Source organism: Dunckerocampus dactyliophorus, chromosome 2 (assembly GCF_027744805.1).
Source record: "Dunckerocampus dactyliophorus isolate RoL2022-P2 chromosome 2, RoL_Ddac_1.1, whole genome shotgun sequence".
NCBI classification, from domain to species: domain Eukaryota; kingdom Metazoa; phylum Chordata; class Actinopteri; order Syngnathiformes; family Syngnathidae; genus Dunckerocampus; species Dunckerocampus dactyliophorus.
The window spans coordinates 44,411,813-44,429,337 of record NC_072820.1 but is presented as its reverse complement, the minus strand read 5'-3'; the positions used below and the strand labels follow the sequence as shown (position 1 = coordinate 44,429,337).

The 17,525-nt window shown below is 42.3% G+C and overlaps 2 protein-coding genes across 2 annotated transcripts; one reads left to right on the top strand and one right to left on the bottom strand.

Annotated features, from left to right (window-relative positions):
• The first annotated feature begins 3,831 nt into the window (after positions 1-3,831).
• On the top strand, positions 3,832-7,722 carry adoa (2-aminoethanethiol (cysteamine) dioxygenase a). Its single transcript, XM_054767328.1, has 2 exons — positions 3,832-4,399; positions 5,718-7,722. The coding sequence occupies exons 1-2, from the start codon at positions 4,064-4,066 to the stop codon at positions 6,174-6,176; spliced, it is 795 nt and encodes a 264-aa protein (XP_054623303.1). The 5' UTR covers positions 3,832-4,063; the 3' UTR covers positions 6,177-7,722.
• Positions 7,723-12,435: 4,713 nt separating this feature from the next.
• egr2b (early growth response 2b) lies at positions 12,436-14,417 on the bottom strand. The gene is made up of 2 exons (XM_054767884.1): positions 14,133-14,417; positions 12,436-14,013 (listed from the first exon to the last, which is right to left on the bottom strand). Exons 1-2 carry the CDS (start codon positions 14,287-14,289, stop codon positions 12,863-12,865), a joined length of 1,308 nt encoding a protein of 435 aa, XP_054623859.1. The 5' UTR covers positions 14,290-14,417; the 3' UTR covers positions 12,436-12,862.
• Positions 14,418-17,525: the final 3,108 nt, after the last annotated feature.

Here is a 17,525-nt window from a genome sequence, read left to right as displayed (position 1 = left end):
CTGCAAAATTCGAACCGCAATGCGGCAATGGATGACTGTAAATACTGTATAGTATGCTGTAAGTACTATAATGTTGATTAGAATATTAGTTTTACTTATTGTATACGTTTTTTCCCTTTGTAGAATTGAAAGACGACTAAATGAGGGTGGAAGGACTGTTTTTTCCTCCCAGTTCCTCAATGAGAGGAAGATGCAAAACAGAACACGTCATACATAATGGAACACATTGACACAATATGTACTATTAGAAACACACAGAAAAAAAAAGATTAGAAATTGCTATTCAAACCTGAAGCAAAGCACCATTGTGCCAGCAGTTGAAATGTACATGTGAACGTGTGTTCAGTGGAGTGTGCTCAATGTGTTTTTCAAGCTCGTGAGTCAGACGTGTGTTTCCGAGTGTTTGTGACTCAACCCCATGTTTTGTTGTTTGGTGAACCATGCTCACTTCCTTTTGCTGCAGAGGGTAGCGACAGACTGATAGGTCAACAATTTCTGATGACCCACTGTATGGATTGACCTTTTTCAGCGCACATAACCCACATTACACAACAATCTAATTTTAATCCAAATTACAAACTAATTGTGACTCATGGCTGTCTGTCCATAAATGGTTGTTGGACCCTCTTATCAGAAATACTGTAACTTCCCCCCCGCCGACGCACGACAATGCGAGTCCTGCGCACTATAGTTAGTTGTTAAAATAAAGATACAGTGATGTGGAAAAGTGTTTGCCCCCTTTCAGACTTCTTATGTTTCAGATCATCAAACTAATTTAAATGTTAGTCAATGACAACACAACTGAACAAAAAAATGCAGTTTTGAAATGAAACTTTTTATTATAAGGGACAAAAAAAAAAATCCAAACCTAATAATAATAACTGGTTGGGCCACCCTTAGCAGCAACAACTGCAATCAAGCATTTGTGATAACTTGCAATGAGTCTCTTACAGCGCTGTGGAGGAATTTTGGCCCACTCATCTTTGCAGAATTGTTGTCATTCAGCCACATTGGAGGGTTTTCCAGCATGTAGCGCCTTTTTAAGGTCATGCCACAGCATCTCAATAGGATTCAGGTCAGGACTTTGACTAGGCCACTCCAAAGTCCTCATTTTGTTTTTCTTCAGCCATTCAGAGGTGGACTTGCTGGTGTGTTTTGGATCATTGTCCTGCTGCAGAACCCAAGTGCGTTGATGGCCGATGGCCAGACATTCTCCTTTAGGATTTTTTGGTAGACAGGAGAATTCATGGTTTAATTTATCACAGCAAGTCTTCCAGGACCATCACACTACCACCACCATATTTTACTGTTGGTATGATGTTGTTTTTCTTAAACGCCAGATGTAATGGGACACACACCTTCCAAAAAGTTTAACTTTTGTCCCATCAGACCCAAAGGTCTTGGGGATCATCAGGATGTTTTCTGGCAAAATTGAGACCAGCCTTAATATTCTTTTTGGTGAGCAGTGGTTTCTGCCTTGGAACTCTGCCATGCAGGCTGTTTTTGCCCAGTGTCTTTCTTATGGTGGAGTCATGAACGCTGACCTTAACTGAGGCAAGTGAGGCCTGCAGTTGTTTGGATGTTGTTGTGGGTTTTTTTGTGACCACTTGGATGAGTCATCACTGTGCTCTTGGGGTCATTTTGGTTGGCCGGCCACTCCTGGGAAGGTTCACCACTGTTCCATGTTTTTGCCATTTGTGGATAATTGCGCTCACTGTTGTTAGCTGGAGTCCCAAAGCTTTAGAAATGGCTTTATAACCTTTTCCAGACTGAGAGATCTCAATTAATCTCAGTTATGTTTTAACAGGGGGGCAGGGGGACTTTTCCACACAGGGCCATGTAGGTTTGGATTTTTTTTCTCACTTTATAATGAAAAGTTTCATTAAAAAACTGCATTTTGTCTTCAGTTGTGTTGTCATTGACTAACATTTAAATTGGTTTGATGATTCGAAACATTTAAGTGTGACAAACATGCAAAAAAATAAGAAATCAGGAAGGGGGCAAACACTTTTTCACACCACTGTATATGTAATGACTTTGAAATTGCAGAATGCATGTGAACGCATGGTGAGAACACTTTGACAACTTGCTATCATGTTGTGTGTCATGGTTAGGTACAGCAGTGGTGGCACTAGCATTCGAACGTGCTAGAGTGGTGCCTTGGTTAACGTCATTAATCCGTTCCAGAAGGTCCGACTCAAACCAAAACAAACTCTAACCAAAGCTAATTTTTCCATAGAAAATAATGTAAATCCAATTAATCCGTTCCAGACACACAAAAATGTTAACAAAAAATTTTAGAGACAACAATTATAGTTTTACATGCAGAAAATGATACAAAAATAATTACAAATGACAAATGAACGGACAACTGAACATTTAACTTCACTTTTACCTAGTTTTGTTGGACGGTTCGGAGGTGTGGCAACACTAAAATGGCACCCGCGGCCCACAATGCATTGCGCGATCATGGACAAGTATCACGAGATTTCTTCGTGGGGCGTAATCCAAGATGGTGGCGTAAACAAACCGGACGAGATTTTGGACGCTAAACATGTCGGCGAACAAATTTTGGATGTTAACCGGAAAATGCGCTAACCAGGGCAGATGTTAACGGAGGTACAACTGTATATTCCGCCCTCTTCTCTGAGCCTGCGTGTATGTGTGTGTTTCTGTGCATGAGCCGTGAACGAGTGACGGCAAATTTCATTCTGTTTAACTGATTGTAAAGAATATAGACATTTTGGTACCATCTGTTCTCTGAAACCACTATTAGTAACATATATTTTTGGGGTGAAAAAAAGTGTCATTTTGGAGCCACGGAGGGATAGCACCTGTGTCAAGCGTCAACCTGAGTTCCTGTAGGATTTTACTGTGAACTTCACTTTTTTTGTCTACTGGTTTCTATAATTTACGTCTGCTTATTCATTTGATACCAAATTGAGGAGACAGGGGATAAACCAGTATCCGATGTGCAAAAATACAAACATCCAGTGATAAAGCCTCTCCACTCACAGTGACAGGTTTTAACATCAATATAAATGAAATCTTGTTTGTTCATCTAATGCACGCAGAGAAATGACCAACTTCATGCTTTGCCTCCTTCCTGCTTTCTGACCTTTACCTTGTGAGGCGTTCAGGCGCACTCGTAATTGTTATACGCTAATTTAACCTTTTTTTCTAAACTTTTGCACGTACCCTACGTGATAAAGACATGTTATTTGGGCCGAACAGCATGACAAATATAGACATACATTTGTTCGAATTGTGACAAATATAGAAATGTATTTGTTCAATTTGTGCATTTAAACCACTATTGATAATTGATCCTAGACCTGAGCTATGTGGAACGTGTCTTTGAGAGAGCGTATGCTGTGAAATATAATGTACTAGATAACTAACTCTGTTTCGGTCATATTCACTGTGTAAATAGTCACTTATTATCAGGAAAGGAAAATATTCTGTCACTATGCATTGCCTTTCAAATGAAATGAGGCCAAGAGACAGGAAAGGAACGTCAAGAAAAAAATAAAAAGGGATGCTGAGTTCAATGGCCTGTCTGGCCTTCCCCTTCGCGTTTGTCCGTCGTTCCCGGGGATTATGGGATTTGTAGTCTCAATTTGTACATCATAAGTCTATTTTGTAATGTTGTGGTAACATTCACACGGTTCCGGGTGGTGACGTGTTATCCATTTTGTGATAGAGTAATAAAGGACAAAAAAATGTGCAATGTCTAATATACTTGTATTATTCTAGTAGTATGTGTTCGATTACAACTCAAAATCCCATGATGCTTTGCGTTTTCTGCGCAGTCTCAGTTAGCGCAAACAACATAGGGAAGAAGGTGGAAAATGACCAGAGGAAGGATAGTATTTCAGGATGAGATACTGCTTAATTGCCACAAAACACATATTTTTCACGTAAACCCTGGTATTTTATCCTGAAGAACGTGGACCCATTGGCTCCGGGAAGCTTTTCTTAACACCGAGAAGCAATCGACAGCGTTTTATTTGCGACGGAAAAGGTGCAGCTTGATCCGTTAGTTTTTTTTTCGTGTTGCAGAATGCCGCGAAACAACAAAACTCCTCTCATTCAGAAAATAGCAAAGCAAGCTATTATGACGTTTAAATTTTTAAAATCTCCGGCCAACCAAGATAGTACAATTTTTGCCGAAAAACAGGCTGAACTCAACTCCTTAGTGACGGCTCTCAGGGCTGCGGATCTGAAAATCGCCTCCCCGGAAACCAAAGCGACATCTGGTACAACGGATCAGCAGGCGCCCCCGGTCACCTACATGCACATCTGTGAGACGGACATGTTCAGCATGGGCGTATTCCTGCTCAGGACCGGAGCCTCCATACCGCTCCACGACCACCCGGGCATGAACGGGATGCTCAAGGTCTTAAATAAACCTCTTGTTTTGTAGTTGTTTACTATTACATCAGTTTGGAAAACAATGGCACACGAACGTAGACTAAACTTGAGCTTCTCGTAGCCCAGTATCGCCTACTGAATTGATCTAATGTGTACTTTTTACAATAAAATATATTTTTATGAGCCCATGGCACACCAAAACACCAAAAATGGAAAAATATAGCAAAAAGACATCATGGAACGAGAAAAGACTGAAATGTTGACACTAATAACTATAAAAAGGTCTTTAAATATACTGTATGCATAACGTTTTTGTTAGCCTTTTAACAAATTACACGCACAGTTATGCAAAACAGACGACGCCATCATCTCGACCTTTCCTATAATGGGTTTATCTGAGCTTTGATGTTTTTTTTCTGTTTACATGGATGTATAGCATGCGTATGTTGATGCAAGCGTTGCATAGCAGTTACAAATGCAACCACGCTGTCCCTCGCCACACAGCAGTTCAAATTTTGAGGCTTCACTCTTATCACGATTTTTCAAACAAATTAATTTATAAATTGTGCAGTTTCGTGGCTGAATACGGCCTATTTGTAGTAAAAAGAATGCATATTTAAAGGAAAACTGCAATGTCGCTGTAGCTTGGTGGAGCGTTGTTGCCACTTTTTGATGATGGGCAAAAAAATTGTTTTGAAGTGTCATTTTCTTTTAAACAAATTGTTTTTTTTTTGCCTAAATTACACATTTCAAGCATAAAAATGACAAAGTGAATGAAAATACAAATATAAGCCATTGAGAAGACGCATTCACATTCTGAATGTAGTGTTCTACATTGGTTACTAGGTGTCAGTAATTGTGCGGTGAGACAAGTACCGCACTTTATCGCTGGAACAACAGGCTTTTATTGTAGGTTTATAACAGTATAATAATCGTAATAATAACAATGGCTACTGTTGCCGCCGCAGCCCACGACAAGCTAAAACTCAACTCTGAACCCCCAACATCACTTCCTGTCTTCCACACACAAGCATGAGTCTTATTTATGTCTTAAATGGCTTATTTTCTCTGTTTACGTCTACTATATTGGGTAATAAGAATGTAAAGGTAACTTTATTTCATGTTTAGATGGCTCTGATCATCTTAAAAACAGTATGTAGAAGCTCGTAAACAGGTTTGCTATGCTTAAACCATGATATTCCATTTGTAAAGAAGGAATCCTACTTAGCGGTTTAATTAACCGCAGTAAACGAGGGATTACTGAATTGGTTTGTCTTGAATTACAACGCAACTCTGAAGTGTATTGGACACACGTTTCATAAGGCTTTTTTCTCTTGTTGAAGGTCCTCTATGGCAAGGTGAGCATCAGGTGCTTCGACAAGGTAGAAAGTGGCCACCCTGTCAGTGTGGCCCCGCCTCGGTTTGATCCCCCTGTGCCTCCATTCCAAAACGATTCTCTACGACGATCCGTGCTCCGCTCAGTAGCTGAGTACTCTGAGACCAGCGGGCCGTGCCTCCTTACACCTAAACGGGATAACCTCCACCAGATCGATGCGGTGGATGGGCCAGCTGCGTTCCTGGATATCCTGGCACCGCCGTACGATCCGGATGATGGACGGGACTGTCACTATTACAAAGTTCTGCAAATCCAGGTAGACCCGGGAACAGGCGAAAAGGGTAACCAGGAGCATCAGGAAGATGAGAAGGGAAGAGAAAATGAGATGTGGCTTTTAGAAATCTCTCAGCCAGAGGACTTTTGGTGTGGAGGAGAACCTTACCCGGGCCCTGTAGTCTCTGTGTGAAACTTCAAGACCATCGGAACTATATAGCAGTACTACAAACTATATTGTGACGTCCTAAACCGCCGTAACTCACCTCAACTTCCTCAAGTGGCTTAGTAACACATTGCAAATATGTTGTTTCTGCTCGTAGGCCATGTTGCCTTGTACACACATATGAATGTAATCGGCCGACTAGAAATTTGAAATTGTCTCAGAAATGGTCAGTGAATGGTGACAGGTCATCCAGGAGCCGGAAGGTTGGTGGTTCGATCCTCGCTGCCTCCACCCAGTCACTGTCGTGACAAGACACTTCGCCCACCTTGCCTCCAGTGCTTCCCACACTGTTGTATGAATGTGAATGGATGTTTGGTGGTGGTCGGAGAGGCCGTATGCTCGAATGGGCAGCCCCGTTTCTGTCAGACTACCCCAGGGCAGCTGTGACTACAGATGTAGGAAACCACTACCAGTGTGTGACTGAGGCGTGAATGAAAAATGGGTTCACTTCATTGAGAAGCGCTTTGAGTGCCTTGGAAAGCTCTATATAAAATCTAATCCATTATTGTTAAGATTAAATTAATTGGAGACTATATCGCCACTTAATCAGAGAACATGATTGTATGCATGTTTCATGGAGATCTGTTGAGTGTTTGCTAAAATATAATATTTATAACAGGGGTGTCCAGACTTTCTCCACTGAGGGACACATACAGAAAAATCAAAGGATGAGGTCCACTTTTATATATGTATATATATTAAAAAGCTACAAAAAAAAACATATATTTAAAACCAAAGCTTTGTTATCAATTGTGAGTATCAACGTTTCATCTTTTTTTTCTTAACATTGTGCCTTTTTGCTCTAGTTTTCCCATATTTGCTGGGTTTGTTTTAGTGTTTCATTTTATTTGTGCCGCTGGCCAATAATAAACGAGTCACGGGCCGTACTGCGGACACCCCCGATTTCTTTCTTTTTGCTTGAATGCCAAAGAAAAAAGTTTTAAACATTTTAATCGAGACCAGTAGTAACCTTCTCTCTCAATGAATCTGCCATTTATGAAAAAACTGGTTAGAATATCCACCAAAAACGACAATTTCATCGGTGTTAATGATTGATTCTCAGGATCAGACACAAACACAGTCAGCTTGTCTCTCAGCATTCACACAATGATGAGGTTATGTATTTGTGTTTTTTGCCTGTAAAGGCAGTTGAAATATCAATTTTGATGCCAAAGTCTGTATAACACCTTTGTCCTCTTTTCTTCTTTCTATGCACACACTGTTACAGTATGTTTTCTCGTTTCATCTTGAGAGAATTTGCTTGAGAACGCTTGTTAAAGGCTTAGCAGTAAGATTGTTAAATTTCCTTAGAAGAATTCCACAGTGTAAATATAACCAGTAAAGTAAATCTTAAAACCAGTCTCAAGTTGTTGGAGTATTATTGGCTCTGTTAAAGCCATCAGGGAGCTTTTTTGGTATTAAACAGTGGAACCTCGGTTAGCGTCATTCACCGAAACGGACGTTAACTGAATCAGTTTTTCCCATAAGAAATAATGTAATTCTAAATAATCTGTTCCAGATTAAAAATGTCAACAAAAAACATGTTTTTTGTTATAGTTTTCCATGCAGAAAACAAGTTTAAATACATGTAAATACAAATAAATGACAAATAAAAGTGATAAACATTTAAGGTTACCATACTTTTACTTTCATTGAAGACGTGATTGGAAAAAAGTAAGGTGGTGGTGGTTGATTAAAGGGGCCATATTATGCTTTTCCTCTTTTCTGGCCTATAAATGTTATTACGATGTTGTATTCTCGTTTTAAACGATGCCGACGCGTCAGATAATGAGGTTTGCGCATTTAGAAGTGAAACCTGAGAGCAGTTTTGGATGGCTCTGCACACTGCGTTTTACAGAGTTCCGAGTTCCATTGACAGCAATGCAACCCGGACATCCTTATATGGGCATGCCCATCACTCCCGCTCTGCTTTGCTCTGTTCAAGGTGTTAGCACGTAGAGCAATGGCTCCCAAGGAAATGCTTGTTCGGGTGTTTTCTAAAGAGGCAAGCATCAGGCAGAAGTGGCCAATACAAAGCTAGACTACCTGCCAAACTTGCTGAAGTCCGACACCTTTCCAACATTACTTGGTGTTGAAGAGCTGTCCAGAAGTCCTCGGGAGCGCTTCGGAGTGTGACCAATCACAGCGGAGTGGGCTCGGCGGGAGGCGCACCTGAAAGAGGACCGGGAGTAGAGTAAAAGACGTTACGTTTGGGCAGGAAACATTGCAGTCAGAGGTGCAGAGTCTGGAAGATCTAGAAAGCTTTCTGTGCGGGTTATCGTGTGTAGCTGGTCTATAGGAGTCCAGAACTCAATACAAAGACCCGAAAAATTGTATAATAGGTCCCATTTAACAACATAACAAAGACGCGTGCCAGTCCACGGCCGGGGAGGGAATGGCAAGAACAGAGAGAGAGTACGCCAACGCACGTCACTCGCACGTCCGTGGCAAGTACGTGGCCCGCACACCACACCTGGCCGTGAGCGGTTGCGCATGAGGTAAGTGAGTTGTACGTGCTTGCAACGTACGTTCTCTGTGCAATTTCCACGTTATCGTACGGAGGCCGTACTTACAGGTGCTGCTCACATACGGTGTCCTTACTCGCATGGTTTTAAGTGCGCTCAAGTGCGATGAACATGAGTTTTTCCGCCCAATGTCGGGGGAATTCGCTCGTGACAATCTGTTACATGAAGTCTCCCCTCTGTGCTTGTGTGGCTGAGAAAAGCTCCGACTGGGGAAAAACAGCTATTACTATTCCCCGTGTTGATTGAACAAATATATTGCATAGACGTGATACCAACCTTTGTTTTTAGTTGTTAATTATTAGTTGTCTAATGGGTCACTTTCTCTGTTTCCTCAAAGCGTCTTCTCAGCCCAGATCGCCCACCCCTCCCCTGCCCTCAGTAAACATCTAATCACTGTTAGCATGCAAATGACCAAGAACGCAGCCCTGCGGTGTCAGGGTTCAAAACAGAGCGGAACAGCACGGCCACGGAGATGAGAGATGAGGGGAGCAGCCTTGCGCTGTTTCTGGCAGAGTTTTCACCTCTAACATTTTTATTTGGGGGGGGCAAGCCATTTATTTAGGGAGACGTTGCCCCCCCTTTTGTCCCAGTGTAGCGCCGGCCCTGTATATACTACAGAAATCAGTGCGCACAACGTGCATTGTAAGTGCGGAGCTCGTAGTTACCCAGTACGGTCCATTTGAGTTCTGCGTGCTCATTGAACTGTGCTGCGCACGTGATAAGTGCGCCGTCCGTAGAGCAGTTGACCGTGGGAAAAATTTAGAAGACTCACGGAGTCAGTGGCTTGTGCGCTCATTGGCAGTAGAGGGCAAGCGTGTCACACGTACTGGGGGTGAATCCGTAGCCTTGAAGCATCTCCCACGCAGTGAAAGTTCCTCCTGCGCTCTGCGTGCTCCCAAATCCCACTGAGGCGGTACTCACCACGTAGGGCTCCCCAAATTTTGCCCACATTTTTGCAAGTGGACAGCACGCACTTGCAAGTACAGCTGGTTGGGACCGCCGTCTCACCGAGGTTCCGCTGTACTTGCAATAACGGTTTGTTGCTGCAGTTGGTACAGTTCCAAACTGAATATCGTCATATTTTGATGCCATCTGTTGTGTCTGCTGAGTGTACTCAAAATGTGACCAGACACTGTCGTTTTCTAACTTGTAGCGTGTTCCTCTTCCAGCCTGCTTAATTGCGCTGCTTATTTATAACACAAAAGTTGTGTGTGACTGTTACGTGACCACAACTGCAACTGTCAACTGAATAAATCTTCTAGGATTTCCAATTCAAAACAGTCTTGGGTTTGCCTTTTAAAAGCTTTTATCACTATTGAACGGGAAGGCGACAGGGAAGAAGGGCCCAAATCTTCCAGAGAATCTTGAGATTCCCGGGGGAAACAGGAGGGTTGACAGGTATGCTGACAATACCGTATGCATCCAGCAACTCTGCAGCGTTGCTTAGGCTTTGGCTTTGACATGGTAGTGGTTCCATGTAGTTGCTTGCAAAGAAAACAGCAGATCTTCACCAAGGTAGCTGCCAAGTCATGGGCGTAGATTAGAAAGTATATGTGTGGTGGTCTTATGTAAGTGTGCCGCACTGTTACTAACTGAACGGCTTGCTGAAAGAGACATTTTGACAGAACAATTACTCGGTTGTGTCATTTCACACTTGATGAGTGGACAGGCACTCCAGACGCCCAAATACAGTCATGTGAAAAAATAGGGACGCCCCCTGGAACATTTGTGGCACAACATGGTTGTTACAGTGCTCCAGATATATTAATAATCTCAATGGCTTAATACAAGTTGTATATGCCTGCCACTTGTATATGTGTACCATTTCCAGACGTGCGAGCAAGTCAGTGTTTTGCAAGTCTCAGGTGTCAAGTTTTTAATCTCAAGTCTCTAGTCAAGTCTCAAGTAAAGATGCGCAAGTATAAGTCAATGCTGAAGTCAGAAGAGGACAGGTTGAGTCAAGTCCAAAGTCGTAGGCTTGAAATGTTCACATCCTTACAAGTCATAAGCACTGTTTACCAAATAAAATGCCATTTTAACAATATAACTAATCTATTATATATGACAATATACAGTGGTGTGAATACAGAGGTCATGAACAGATGGCCGGACCATCGCACTACCACCACCATATTTTACTGTTGGTATGATGTTCTTTTTCTGAAATGCGATGTTACTTTCACGCCATCAAGATGTTTTCTGGCAAAATTGAGACGAGTCTTAATGTTCTTTTTGTTCAGCAGTGGTTTTGGTCTTGGTCTTTTGTCTTTTGGTCTTTGCTCAGTGTCTTTCTTCTGGTGGAGTCATGAACACTTACCTTAAGGCAAGTGAGGCCTGTAGTTCTTTGGATGTTGTTGTGGGGTCTTTTGTGGCCTCTTGGATGAGCCGTCGCTGCACTCTTGGGGCCATTTTGGTTGGCTGGCCACTCCTGGGAAGGTTCACCACTGTTCCATGTCTTCACCACGTGTGGATAATGGCTCTCACTGTTGTTCGCTGGAACCCCAAAGCTTGAGAAATGGCTTTATAACCTTTTCCAGACTGATAGATGTAAATTACTTGTACTTTCTTTGGAGGGTGGGGTGTGTGTGTGTGTGTGTCTGATGATCTGAACCAGTGTGACAAACAAATAAGAAATTGGGATGCGGGCAACACTTTTCGCACCACTGTATTTTGACTTTTTATCTCATAATTTTGACTCTTTATCTGGTAATTAATACTTACCATTGGGATATTTTTTTTAGTGGTGGAAACAGGCTTCCATGAGTAGTAATTCTAGACATTCTCATACTTTTTTATGTTACTCATTACCGTTATGTCTGATTGTTCTCCAACTGGTCTGGCCCAGTCTGGACCTTCAAGTCCTGGGGTTGTCCTGTTGTTCCAATGCTTTGCATTATTTTTTTAATTTTAATTCGATGACAATTTTAACTCAATGTCAGTGACGTATGTGTATTCTTACTTCAGTCAATAAACTTTCAGGGTTTTTTTTAGTTTTATTAAATGTTTTTAGCAACTATATTAATGGTAATGTGAGGCAGAAGACTTGTTTTTAATGACATTATTACTACTTATGAACTATTATGTTTATTTTTATTCAAATGCTAATAAAAACAGATTGGTTTTGGGGTAAAATACGCCTGTTTGATACTGTGCAGTGAGTTGCTCATGCAGGCGTACTGCCTGTTAAAATGTAGAGGAATCTGGTTTCCGATCAAATCGTCTGCCTGTTAATCCGGTTTTTGAAGAGTCGAAGGCAATCACATTAAGGTGTTTACATGCACTTTCAGCTGGTTTCAATCGATTTACTGCAATCTCACAAAAATACTTACATTTTCTTATAAACATATGTCTGATAATTATCAGAAATGGTGTTGATGGAGATAACAGTCACACAAAAGTCCTCTTAACCTATTATATTTGAATGATTATTTTGACTTTATGATCATATAGGGACAATATTAAACGTGTTGTAAAATGTTTCACTTGTTTTAAATTAGAAAGTATTTGAAGTCCCTGTAACTATAATTTTAAGGAAAGGGTATTCTTTCATGCAAAATAAACACTCTTCGTATAATGAGCAATAATATTAATGAAAAAAAATCCTGCGTATTAAGCTTCCCTTTAATAAATCTCAAACACACATTACAACACACGTCAGGTATGAGTTCTGTATTTACACTCCAGTATTGTTTTACAAGTCCACATGTACAGTATTTTATTCAACACGAGACGAAATGAGTACAAAAATAGAATGTCTTGAACTTTACATATTAAAGAAGAAATATACATTGCATTAGAAGCGTCCTTAAATCAGAACACACAGCAAGGCACTAAAGGGGAAATGTGTGTTAGATTCAACACCCTTAAATAACTTCAAAGATTTTTTTCCCAAATGTTAATTCCCCTTTATTTGTTAATCATTGGCTATTGTATGTTCAGTAGACTGTGCGGGCAAAGTGCAATTGTGACAGTCTTTCTGTCATCTTGGAGCAGGGTTGTGCGCAATTACGCGCCAAGTTTGAGCCGCGTGCGGTTTGCGAGAACAGTTCACAACAGTTTCATGAATGAATGGCTGATCTTTTTTGTTGTTTAATTCATGTGGTGAGTTAGTGTGTAAAAATATCCCACCTAGGAACAAACTGCATTGGGGGCGCCGATGCCGCCTGCGCGCTCTAACGCGGAGCTGCCGCATGATGACGAGGAGGAGACGGTGGAGGACTTTCTCTCCTTTTGCCTCAGGTGGATTTTTGTGTGCCTCTTCCGCTCGTCGCTCCGCGCGAACTTGCGTCCGCAAAAGTCGCAGACGAACGGCTTCTCCCCCGTGTGCGTGCGTATGTGCGTGGTGAGGTGGTCGCTGCGGCTGAAGTTGCGCATGCATATTCGGCACTGGAAGGGCTTGTGTCCAGTGTGGATGCGAATGTGTCTGGTCAGCTCGTCGGAGCGGGAGAAGCGCCGGTCGCAGCCCTCCGCCGGACACGGGTATGGACGCTCGTGGATGGGCGTCTTGCTGGGTCTGTTCGGGTACTTTCTGGGGCGCAGAATCGGCCTCAGAGGGAGGTTCTGGGGGCTATAGGCGGAGGGGAGCCTTGGTTGGGCTCCTGCCTCGGTGCTAGGACCACCTAGAGTGTAATTTCTGATAGTGTTCAGCGGGGTCAAGGGTGGCGGCACGCGGAATGTATCAAGCGGACATGCGCCGAAAGGTTTCCGGTCTTGGATGCTTGGAGCGTGCATGTCTCGCTGACAAGCCGGCTGGAAGAAGCCAGGGTAGTCGGGGATGATTGGGAAGAGTCCCGGCGCGTCTTGGCCGCCGTGCGGCTTGGGGGAAGAGTAGGAGGGTGGCGGGTAGGAGGTGGAGAGGAACGCCGATGGATCCTGGTACACTTCCCCGCAAGCGGAAGAGGAGTACGGCGGTGGAGGGGAGTAAAGCTGGTGGTGCTCTATCTCGGCTTGGTTGTGGTGGGCTGCAGCCATGGTGCAACTTAAATTCCCGCTTGAAAAGTGACTGGGGGATCCACCGGAAGCCGGTGAAGCGGACGATGAGGAGGATGGTGGAGGTGGAGGAGGAGGAGGATGGGCGACGTTGAAGATGCCCGAGACGATGTTGATGACTCCTTCGGGCTTCCAGTTTGTGGGATACTGGGAGTCGATGGAGAACTTCCCCATGTAGGTGAAAGTCTGGTTGCGGTGCGAAGAAGAAGAAGAAGGCTGGGGGAAGCCGTTGGAGTATGAGATGTCCAGAGAACGCCTCTCTGCGCTCACCTCTGCGCTCATTAGGGAATCTGCGGACGAAATGAGGTAATTAGCGGAACATCTCAAGGATGATGAATGCGATCAGGGAAGTTTGGAGGTTGGGATTGCCTGAAATGTGACGAAAATTGCCAATTCAATCTTGTCTTACCTGCAGTCACGTTGATCTGGTCGTAATGTGCTCCTAAGTCAGAGTTGGGAAAGACAGCAACCGAAGTGGGCAAGCCGGTGGCGATGTCCTCCACGGAGTACACGCTCTCGAACCCCCCGAGATTCAGAGGCACCTTCTCCAGAGTTTTAGCGGTCATCTTGGAGAAAATAAAAGCCGCTCGAACTATGTTGTTTATACGCTCACAGCTCTTTTTTGTGACTTTAAGGACACCGCTGCATGGCTGTCACTGTGAGCTCCGTGGTTCTGACACCAAAGTTGAAACAAGTCGTGTTATTATTGGGGAACAGCGGGCCTGACTCAAGCGCGTATATAAAGGGAACCCTTTTGAATGTCCTCCCCACGTCATTTACCAAATTTGGAGTGGGCGGGGGGCGGGACTGTGGGTGCTGATTGGGAAGGAAGCTCCGTGACGATTGAAAATAAAAAAAGAGCTACTTTCACGTCCACGTAGGACGTTCCAGACAGCAAAATAGACACGCAATTAATATATATATATATATATATATATAAAACAACTTCACTTATATGTTACTTTTGAGTTATTCTCTACACGACCTTCGCGTAGCTGTAAAAGTAGAATTCCGGTTGAGCGTCTTCAGCCCATAAAAGGTTGAAATCCGGTGCGACGCCTCCCTATTTGGTTTCCATTCCGGACTGTCTCGTCATCATCGGAAAGTGACGAGTTTTACCGAGTGGAGCAAGAGAGAAAGCAAGTTAAACCACAATCAAATTAGACGTACAGATGAGTGGAATTTCTTCCTTTGGGTGCTTCACGGAAAATTATGTTTGTGTCATCTGATAGGAAATCAAATATATGCTTTTTTGGAACCATAACTAGAGAAGGCTGCGGCTATTTATAGTCGATAAATGTGGCATACAACGCAAAGGTCCATTGAAAACAGCACTAACAGTTCGCACAATTGGTGACAGAAAAAAGTGAAATTGTTTAATTTTAAAACTGTATTAATGTTATTTAAATTATGGATTGCGATGCTATTAATGTGACACAAATGGAATGTATACTTTTTCTTTATTTATGTTTATTTTATTGTAGTTTTTTTCAAATTAATTTCATGGCGAACTGCTTCTTGTGCATACACACACACACACACATACACTTTACCCTGGTAAATTCCCTTTGTAGGTGGAGAAGGCCATATATTACCATACAGAAAACAGTGAGCACTGTGGTAAGTGGTATTTAGTTTCCATGTTGTCTTTGTGTACAGCGTGCTTGTGCATGTTTGCTTGGCCTAATTTGGACATAAAACTATTAGCTATGCAACCTAACCTAACCTATGCATCACACCCCTTGAAAGTTTTTTTTTCTTTAAAAAAAAGGTCTTCCTCTTCCAACAAAAATGTACACTATTTGTTAGAGCCAAAGTAGCAGCCAACAAACAAATAAATGAAAAGGAAATGTTATCTTGGGAACCTCTTGGCTAAAGCAGCAAAAATGAGCACTTTTGCCTTCCGGTAGGAGCTTGAAAATGACTTTGACGGCACATTGGCTTGTAATATGTGGACTATTGCCACAGTTACTCATAAAATTGTTGGATCAAATGAGACTTCCCAACTGTAGGGGGAGCCCTAGAGCCTCGAACGTTGAAAGAGGCACTGCAGCTGACAACCACGGTTACTCATTATGACTTTTTAAAGCTTGCTGACATTTTAGACTGGGTCACCCTTTAGAGCTTGCAGGAAGTTATGATGGAGTCAAAAAGGGAACAAATATTATGCAAAGCCTGCTTTGTTCTTTTAAGGGGTGTCTCATCAATTTTTCTGATAATTACACCCAGTATTTTTTTAGAAAAGACATTTTATAAATGTAATGTTTTGGTCAGATGACTGACGCAGGTCAAAGGTATACCTTAAGGGGCTCAAAGGTATTGGTTTGTCATTTTATGAAATACTTTCCTGTAAAATAGTGTATTGCTCCTGGAAAAAAAATGCAACATGGTCTTCATAGAACAGCGATGGTATTCAGATGTTCACATTTGTATCCTCTGTCTCTGCAATGCCATCTTGAAAGGGTCAAACAGTCACCAACCACTTCCTGTACCGAGCTTTTCCCTTAGGTTGTAGCGTGGTTTAGGAAATGTAAGGAGCGTCACAACGGGCGGGACAAAAACAGGATCATGGCATTCATATTTTGGAAATGAGTTTTCCGTTTTGGAAACTTTGTTGATCACAGGGGTGGGTTTTTTTTTATTGGCACATTCTAAAAATATAATTCAAAGCTAAAAACAAAAAAAAACCCGAGCAAAAATGAAAAAAAAACAGCTGTAAAAAGTCCAAATATCAAGAGAAAAAAACTGTAATCTAACAAGAAAATGGCCAAATTTTTAGAAGAATAACATCATTATATTATGTGGGAAAAATAATGTAATTTTAGTTGTTTAAAAAAAAAAAGTTGTAATATAATGCGCAACAAACAAAACGACAAATAAAGATGTGTTTTTTTGGAAAACTCGGTGGGGGGAGAACTTATAATATTATGGAAATCAAGCAGAAACAGCAGGAATGGAGAAAAAAAATGTTTACGACAATAAAGTCAAAATATTAAGAGAAAGAAAGTCATATTTCTAATGAGAAAAAAACTGTTAATATTATGACAAAAAAATAATGTCATTTTAGTAGCATAGGGTAGCATAACAAAAAACTCTCCAAACCAGAACAAAAAAATGTTCTTAGTAGGACTCAGTAATGAGTAGCTCCACCGTTCTTGCCATTTTTATAAACTTCCCTTGCCATCCATCCCCAAATGTTCTCTATGGGATTTAAATGAGGGGAACATGCAGGATGGTCCAAAAGAGTGATGTTATTCTCCCTGAAGAAGTCCTTGGTCAAGCGAGCATTGTGAACTGCAACGTTGTCCTGTTGAAGAACCCAGCTGTTACCACACAGATGAGGACCCTCAGTCATGAGGGATGCCCGCTGCAACATCTGCACGTAAGCAGCCGCCGTTTGACGACCCTGCACCACCTGAAGCTCCGGTGTTGCACTGAATGAAAAAGCACCCCAGACTATGATGGACCCCCCTCCACTGTGCCGGGTAGAAAACATCTCAGGTGGGATCTCCTTGTCATGCCAGTAATGTTGGAAGCCATCTGGACCGTCAAGGTTACATTTTTTCTCATCAGAGAATAAAACTTTTTTCCACCTTTCAATGTCCCATGTTTGATGCTCCCTGGCAAAGTCTAAACGGGCAGTTTTGTGGCGTTGAAGGAGACGAGGGCTTTGAATTAGTTTTTTAAACCCTTTTCCCGCCAATGCCATCTGATGGTTATTGCACTGCAGGCGGCACCAGTAAGGGCTTTAATGTGGGTGGAAGACCGCCCTGTCTCTTGATGGACAGCCAATTGGATCCTG

What these genes read in the sequence shown, in the direction of transcription:
- egr2b (XM_054767884.1), bottom strand. Translation starts at nt 14,289, where the DNA reads ATGACCGCTAAAACTCTGGAGAAGGTGCCTCTGAATCTCGGGGGGTTC. An exon ending in CCAGATCAACGTGACTGCAG is followed by an intron (nt 14,014 to 14,132) that starts GTAAGACAAGAT and finishes TTTCGTCCGCAG; the next exon opens with ATTCCCTAATGAGCGCAGAG.
- adoa (XM_054767328.1), top strand. Translation starts at nt 4,064, where the DNA reads ATGCCGCGAAACAACAAAACTCCTCTCATTCAGAAAATAGCAAAGCAA. An exon ending in GCATGAACGGGATGCTCAAG is followed by an intron (nt 4,400 to 5,717) that starts GTCTTAAATAAA and finishes CTCTTGTTGAAG; the next exon opens with GTCCTCTATGGCAAGGTGAG.